The following is an 8,087-nucleotide window of genomic DNA, read 5'->3' on the forward strand; positions in this document are numbered from 1 at the left end:
TAGATCAGGCTATAGCCACAGAGTGAACAAAGAGGTAGCCCGCCAAGCGTTAAAAAAAAATATATATATAATCTGCTCCATAGGCTGATTATACTTTTCCATGATATTTTGTGAAAATAGCTTGGATTTTAAGTATGCATTTAATTCACACACACACAGTAAATTAAGGAATATTATCTGGTTTATGTAGAAGACTCTTTTTTTTTTAATATGTCAAAAAATTCTATAGGTGCAATCTCCCATCTTATTATTAGCAATACAGTTTATTTGCACATTGCAGTATTAAAACACCCACAATTATTAGTAGATATATCTGTATAGAATTGTCCCTACAGACAAAGTTCTTCTGTTTTAGCATGTGTCTTCTGTTTGTGCCTTTTCTTCCTTGTCTTATTTAATAAGCAATGCCAGAGATACCTTGACAACTGAGTAAACCGTGCCCCACATTTGCAGTGAAACTGAGATAGCAGCGGGTGCACCCAACTGTGAGCTTGAAGTTGCTGATAACCTCTCAACAACTTTCCACACGTGGCACAAATAAAAGTTGTGTCCCTCAGATGCTGCAGCTGGTGACGAAGGAAGTGAAGCAAACCCATCATTGATCGGCCACAATCACATCTGTGCATCTTCCAACTAGATGTCCTCCTTGAACTCTTGTGTTGATGGAATTTCAACTTCCAGGACTGCGTAAAGCATGTGCCACAATCCCTACATCTGTATGGTGGTCTCGATCTTTTTAAAAGGCAACCCAACAATTCGTAGGGTAAGACCTGAGAAAGGGGAACAGGCCTCTCATTTACTTTCTTGGTGGTAGAGGTCAAAGAACTGGTTTGGGGCGTTGATATTGTCTGCTCCTCATTCTCTGCAGTCTCTGAAACCTCAACAGCTTTGCTTGTTAAACTCTCATGAAAACTTTCTGTCCCCACAACCAGCTCAAAGACAAATTCTGGTACCTCAGCAGGAGTCCTCTGCTGGCAAAGCTCTACCGATTTACACAATGAATTGTCTACAGTATCAGCCCTGTTCTGATTCACCCCTTCATTTAAATAAAGGTTTTGTTGCTCCTCCAAGTTTAGATGTTCAACCAGGTTGCAGTAATCTTGACGATGTTCATTGTCAAGGCTGGAAATAGGTAGGTCTTTACTACTGACCCCTTTTGAAGACTTCTTTAGCAGACTTCCCACGGCTTTGGTATCACCTCCAGCAAGAAACGTCTGGGTGGCAGCTTTGACACTTAGCTCAAGTTCTCTCTCCTTTATATGCCAGCGAGTGTGGTTGGAATAGGCTGTTCGCTTGTAAAACACCCTCCCACATTCCTGGCAGGTGAAAGTATTGTCAGGAATGACCTTTGTCCCACCACTACCATGATGTTGAGAAGATATAGATGGAACTTGGGTTTCTGGTGTCCTCATCTCCTGAGTTTTCCCTACTTGGATTACAGATGGCACAGCCAAAGAAGATCCAGAATTTCTTCTTTTAATATGCCAGAGAGTGTGAGTAGAGTATGAACACTGTTTATTAAAGACTCTACCACATTCCTGGCATGTAAATGTTGGCCCCGTTTTGTTTTTTAATCCCACAGAAGAAATATCAGTGGTGGTTAAGAGAGTTCCAAGGTCTCCTGTTGCAAGTGACTTATTCACAGAGGACACCAGGTCTTTCTCCTTCATATGCCATCGTATGTGGGTTCCGTAAGAGGCTCGTCTATTGTATACTTTCCCGCAATACTGGCACTTAAAGATTTTTGCCACATGGGCCTGGTCAAGGCTCTCACTATTACTTCTAGAAGGTATGTCCTGACTTATGCTAGTCTTATCTGACGGATGAAGAACATCCACAGCTATTGAATTATCAGATTTAATAACTATAGAGTTTTGAGGGGCACTCATATTTTTGTCACTACAGCAGACATGAAACCCTAGATTGAACCTTCTACTAAACCTGCGACCGCAACGGTCACAAGTGAAAAAACGTTTATACTTGAATAATTTATTGTCAGCAACCAATCTATCTACTTGAGTGGATTGCACATGACTTTTCCTTGAAATGCCAAGTAGAGGTTTCTCCTCCTCTTTCTTGTAAAGTTCCTGCAGTTCCTTCTGAGCCTCAGCACACATCTTCTCTAATCTATTCATTGACTCTTCACTTTGTTCACATTTGTTGCCTGTATCATTTATATCCGTCACAATGCCAGACATTATATCATCCAGGTTAACCCTGTTCAAAGCAGTCTTGATGCACATATGGCTCTCCAGGTTGTACATACGTCCAAACTGCCGTCCACACTTTGTACATTTGTGGCTTCGCACCCAAGGTTTCACCGTTCCTGCACATTGGGTTCTTGCATTATAGAAGCTGTACTTTCCTAATAGCTCTGCTTCATCACGTTGTTGGCTCAAGACAATTTCTGTATACAGCTCAGTAGGTCGATTGAGAGTACTATAATTTGAAGGTGGTACAATATCCAAAAGAGACATCTCACTTTTTTCCAAATCTGGAGCCAATTGACAAGGCGGATCTTGATGTTCACCATTATATCCATTGCTCCATAGCACAGGCTGCTCATCCTTCTGTTTAACATGTACAGGATGTTCCTTATAGAGACCTTCAGAGGTGGAGAATATCATCCTCTCCAATTGATTGTACGCTGTACTTTGGGTCTTGGCATCAGGCATATATTTTGGTGTTTCCATGTTCTTAACCTCAAAACATGTAGGAAGCATATGCTGATGATCCAGGCTTTCATCACTGCTTGATTCATCAATGTACTGGAGATGATGCCAAGCTGGCAAGTCTTCCTTGTTTTCCTAGTAGAAGAATCAGAAAAAAATGGACATCAGCCAGCACCGAAACATAAATGCAAAGAACTCTACAATGGTAAGATTGGGTCATGCTTTCTTGTTTGCTCTACGAAGGCATCCCGCAATGCTTCAGGTAGACATATCAAGCCTTGATCCAGGATGACCATGGCCTGACACCCAATAAAATGCAAGCTTTGTGGCAGAGACTTTAATTTAAAAGAAATCTATTAGCAGTAAAAGTACTTGAAAGAATGCTGTGGTTTCTTTCAGTTTTGGTGTCAGTGGTCATTCTAGTTCAAAAGACCTTCCAGGAAGTAGTCATGTCATTGGAAGGCACCACACCTCCCTTCAGGGGCAATATGGGAGAAAAGGTAGTCTCAGATGTTCCCATACACTGTGTTGACACTTGTTACCGTGATTCCCTGAAAATGAGACCCTGTCATTAATTTTTGCCCTAAAAGAGGCACTAGGTCTTATTATACATTACCTAGCAGACTCAGTCCAGGTCCGTCCCGCTGCTCTCCACAGCTCTGACGTACTTCCCACAGTCCTTGGCCGCTCATACAACATCACTTCCTGGTTACAGGATTCATAAATCCCATCTCCAGGAAGCAATGGCTGTGATTGTCTAAGCAGCGGACAAAGAACCAATCAATACAGCGCTGGATGAAACAATGCGATGGCTGTGATTGGCTGAGCAGCGGTGGAAGAACTAATCACAGCCATCGCTTCCTGGAGGCGGGATTTATGAATTGGCTGAGCCGTGGCCAATCACAGCCATTGCATTGGTTCATCCAGCAGTGCATTGACTGGCTGAGCAGTGCTTGAAGAGCCAATCACAGCCATCATTTCTGGAGGTAGGATTTATGAATCTCGTAGCCAGGAAGTGATGAGGTGCAAGTGACTGAGGACTGCAGAAACCACACTGAACCACTAGAGAGCAGCGGGAGGTACCTGGACAGAGCCTGCTAGGTAATGTTTTTAAATTTTTTTTTTACTCTAGTGTAACTAGGGCTTATTTTCGGGGGAACAGGGTTTAGACATCAGCGGCCTATATAAATGAAGCAGTTGGGCACCGTTGGTGACGTTCACTAATTAGCATTTGTCTGCCCACTTAATATTAACTGTTTGGGTAGCAAAAGGGTCAAATAAGGACATGACAGTCACTTTAAAGAGAGGGTTTTCCAGGATTGAAAATTAAAAATTCCCTGGCTCACAATTGTGTAAAATAAAGACAACAGACATACTCACCTGCTCTAGTGGCTCCTTGTCCAGTGCTGAAGTCCTTGTGCCCATCGCTCCAAACCCAGAAGAAGTAGGCTGGTGGGTCACATGCCGTCCACTGTGCACAATTACAGGCTTTAATGGTCATGAAAGAAATACTGTTGAAGCCTATGATTGGCTGAGCAATCACTTGCATAACGAATGGCACATGACTGCCAACCTGCTTCTTCTGGGGTCCGTGAGTTCCAGTACTGGACAGGAAGCCACTGGAGTAGGCAAGTATATTGGTATTCTTTATAATCAGTTGTTAAAAAAAGGACAGGGCTGCTTTAAAATAGACAGGGAGTAACGCCTTGTGTTTGTTTCCCAGCTGGAGCCCTGGAGTACCATTGGCAACCCATGCCCCTCTGTGACTGATCTTTTTCTAATATCACATAGCCTTTATTTGGTTGTTCACCAAGGCAAGGACATTTCAGACACTTTTCAAGGTCAGCCAATGATCACCTTCCAGACCAGGTTTTATAAAAATAACTGATGTACTCATACATAGAAAAAAATGGCGATGCATGTGAAGCACTGTGCATACCACTATAACTGTAGCCAGGTCCTCCAGAACAGGTGGGCCATCATTCAATTCAATTTCAGCACCAACCTCAAACCCTTGATAGGGATCCATGAACAGAGGACAATTCCTTCCCCAGATTACCTATAAAAAAAAGAGAATAATGAGAATTACTTTTCCTGTACTGATCCTCGGGTACATCCTGTGTTATACTCCAGAGCTGCATTCACTATTCTGCTGAAGGAATCGCTGTGTACATACATTACTTATCCTGAGTTACATTAGGATTTGCTCTAACCGTGATCCAGCCTGATCCATGGCAGCTTTTACTTGTGTGAAGGAGAGGGGCAGCGAGGGGCATCCCGACAAGCTGCAGGGAGAGGAAGGAGGCTCTGCATGATCCTCCGGCCCATATATGGCTGTAAATCACCCCCTCCTTATCAATCACACCGCATACTTGCTCTCTGATTGTCACAGTTGACTTCTTCACACCAAGCTGCTTGCCTATTGCAGATTCAGTCTTCCCAGTCTGGTGCAGGGCTACAAGTTTGTTTCTGGCGTCCTTCGACAGCTCTTTGGTCTTCACCATAGCGGAGTTTGGAGTGTGACTGCTTGAGGTTGTGGACAGGTGTCTTTTATAGTGATAAGTTCAAACAGGTGCCATTACTACAGGTAATGAGTGGAGGACAGAGGGGCCTCTTAAAGAAGAAGGTACAGGTCTGTGAGACCCAGAAATCTTGCTTGTTTGGAGGTGACCAAATAGTTATTTTCCACCATAATTTGCAAATAAATTTGTTAATCAGACAATGTGATTTTCTGGATGTGTTTTCTCATGTTGTCTCTCATAGTTGAGGTCCTCCTATGATGTCAATTACAGGCCTCTCATCTTTTTAAGTGGGAGAACTTGTACAATTGGTATCTGACTAAATCCTTTTTTCCCCACTGTATGTGCAAACACACTGTACAAATTTTTGATAAGATTTATATTTCCATCTGTTTTCTTTGTTCTAGAAACACATTTAAAAACTTGAGTTTTTCTAACCATTTAGGAGACGTACAAATGTAACATTACTTCTCAGCATTTTGAGGAACACTTTGTTTTCTACACCAAGCCAAGATTGCAAAGGCTCATGGGTGTCAGAATGATAGATACCCCCACAAGTGACCCCATTTTAAAAACTACACCCCTTAACGTATTCACTGAGGGGGGGTCAGGAGTATCCTAATCCCACAGTTTTTTCAGGAGTTAGTGCAATGTAAATGATAAAATAAAATATCATATTTTTGCAAATATGTCATTTTAAAGACAGGATTTTTTTCTATAGTGCACATGAAAATAAGAGTTTGAAACCAAAATGGATAACCCTGTTTGACCTGTGTTCAGAAACATACCCATTGGGGCCCTAATTATATGTCTGTATGCACTACGGGGGCCGAACTTAAAGGAGCAGCCGGTGGTTTTCAGAACATAAATTTTGCTTGAAGGTGATTTAGGCCCCATAGCCCACTAGTAGAGCCCCATAGCGACCACAAGGATGGAACACCATTCTTCTAGGGGTGTATTGCGTATTTTGACCCCAAACCCCAGTTTTTCTTTGTATGTAAGCTAGAGGCGGTACAACAAGGTACAAGAGCCTTCATGCTTGCCCGTATCACATCTTGTATCTAAGCTAGAGACGGTACAACAGGGTACTAGAGCCTCCATGCCTGCCTGTATCACATCTTGTATCCAAGCTACAGGCGGTACAACAGGGTACTAGAGCCTCCATGCCCACCTGTATTACATCTTGTATCCAAGCTAGAGGCAGTACAACAGGGTACTAGAGCCTCCTTGCCTGCCTGTATCACATCTTGTATCCAAGCTAGAGGCGGTACAACAGGGTACTAGAGCCTCCATGCCCACCTGTATTACATCTTGTATCCAAGCTAGAGGCAGTACAACAGGGTACTAGAGCCTCCTTGCCTGCCTGTATCACATCTTGTATCCAAGCTAGAGGCGGTACAACAGGGTACTAGAGCCTCCATGCCCGCCTGTATCACATCTTGTATCCAAGCTAGAGGCAGTACAACAGGGTACTAGAGCCTCCCTTAAAGGGGTCAGTTCTTCACAATACGTTCTCCCTTTTCTCGGTTATTGTAATCACTCACATCATCGTTACAATCACACATAGAAGGTGTCATTCGATTTTGACTACCCCGCTGCAGATCATCAGCTAGGTGTGAACGGACCCTGCGTTGCTTGGGGTGTCTGTCTAGAAGCTTGCGGTTTCCATTTTCCCTTATATAGTGGGAGAACAGATTTATATACAGAAATGATTTACCGTTAGAATGCGGTTTTCCAAAAGGTAAAGATTTACGTAACTGCAGTGATGGAGGGATTATGGGTGCTCTAAGGCGCAACAATTATCATTCAAACCAGCAAAAGTGAATGACAATCGTTCGGGCTAAACACGAGCCAATGAGAATCATTCACTTTTCATTCATTATTCATTATGTGCAGTATAAAACCCATTGTTGGCTTATGGTTCGGGTTAACCAGCGCTCGTTCAGCCCCTCTCATTCACTTACACAGGGGCTAAACCATTCTTGTCTGAACAAGGTAACTATGTATTCACCGCTCTACAGGAGTGCCAACGCGTTAACGATGAGGTCACTCGCTCATACGAGAATCGGCTCGCCTATGATCACCCTGAGGGGTGGGACGCCTCAGGACTTCCTGCCACTACACCCCTGTAGAACACCCCAGCCCAATCCTCCACAGCCTCATGTCTGACAGCACACATTCCAGCAGAGATCTATGGCTGCTGTCCCTTTAAACCTGTCACCACCTGCAGAGCCCCAGACCTTTCTACACTACTTGTCTGTGAAGCTGCTGATGAAGCACAAGTCCCAGCAGGCACTACAAGCTGCCCCCCTGCTGACAGCTCAGTGTCCCCTCTAGCTGCCCAGGACTCACCTCCGCAGCCGGCAGTCATGTGACGCACCTGTCTGGCCAATCACACTAAAGTTATCCCACCTGAAACTGTTCTCTCTACGAGAAAGTCACACAGAAGACAAACATGTGACCTGGAAGTTCTAAACAGAGCATGCTGGGAAATGTAGTCAGGAACTCTGCAGCGACCTGAAGAAGAACTACATTTCCCAGCATGAACCTGTACCGCAGGAATACAGTGGCTGCCAGGGGACACACTTCTTCTATGTGCGAAAGGCAGTTAGTGGAAGAGTACTGCGCTGTCACCAGCCAGACCCCTCACAGTGCAGCGCTGTCAGACACTCGTCCTTCCCGCCTGCTTCTACTTCACGTCAAATAAACTCCGCCCTTCTCTATCACATGACTGTCAGCAGCCTAAGAAAGGGGCATGTTTTGTGTTAGCACATATTTGTATATTTTGTAAAACTTGAATTTGTTGTTTTTTTCCGATTTTGACACGACATTACCTATCATGTAAACAAACACTGTTGTCACATCTGGCCGGTAGATGTCAGCACAGAGCCAGGTT

The 8,087-nt window shown here is 43.8% G+C and overlaps 1 protein-coding gene across 1 annotated transcript; it reads right to left on the reverse strand.

Moving 5' to 3' along the window:
• Positions 1-244: 244 nt before the first annotated feature.
• On the reverse strand, positions 245-7,656 carry LOC136632292 (zinc finger protein 667-like). Its single transcript, XM_066607072.1, has 3 exons — positions 7,544-7,656; positions 4,612-4,731; positions 245-2,807 (listed from the first exon to the last, which is right to left on the reverse strand). Exons 2-3 carry the CDS (start codon positions 4,699-4,701, stop codon positions 330-332), a joined length of 2,568 nt encoding a protein of 855 aa, XP_066463169.1. The 5' UTR covers positions 4,702-4,731; positions 7,544-7,656; the 3' UTR covers positions 245-329.
• Between the last annotated feature and the right edge of the window lie 431 nt (positions 7,657-8,087).

The sequence above is a fragment of the Eleutherodactylus coqui genome, chromosome 6 (assembly GCF_035609145.1).
Source record: "Eleutherodactylus coqui strain aEleCoq1 chromosome 6, aEleCoq1.hap1, whole genome shotgun sequence".
Lineage (NCBI taxonomy): Eukaryota > Metazoa > Chordata > Amphibia > Anura > Eleutherodactylidae > Eleutherodactylus > Eleutherodactylus coqui.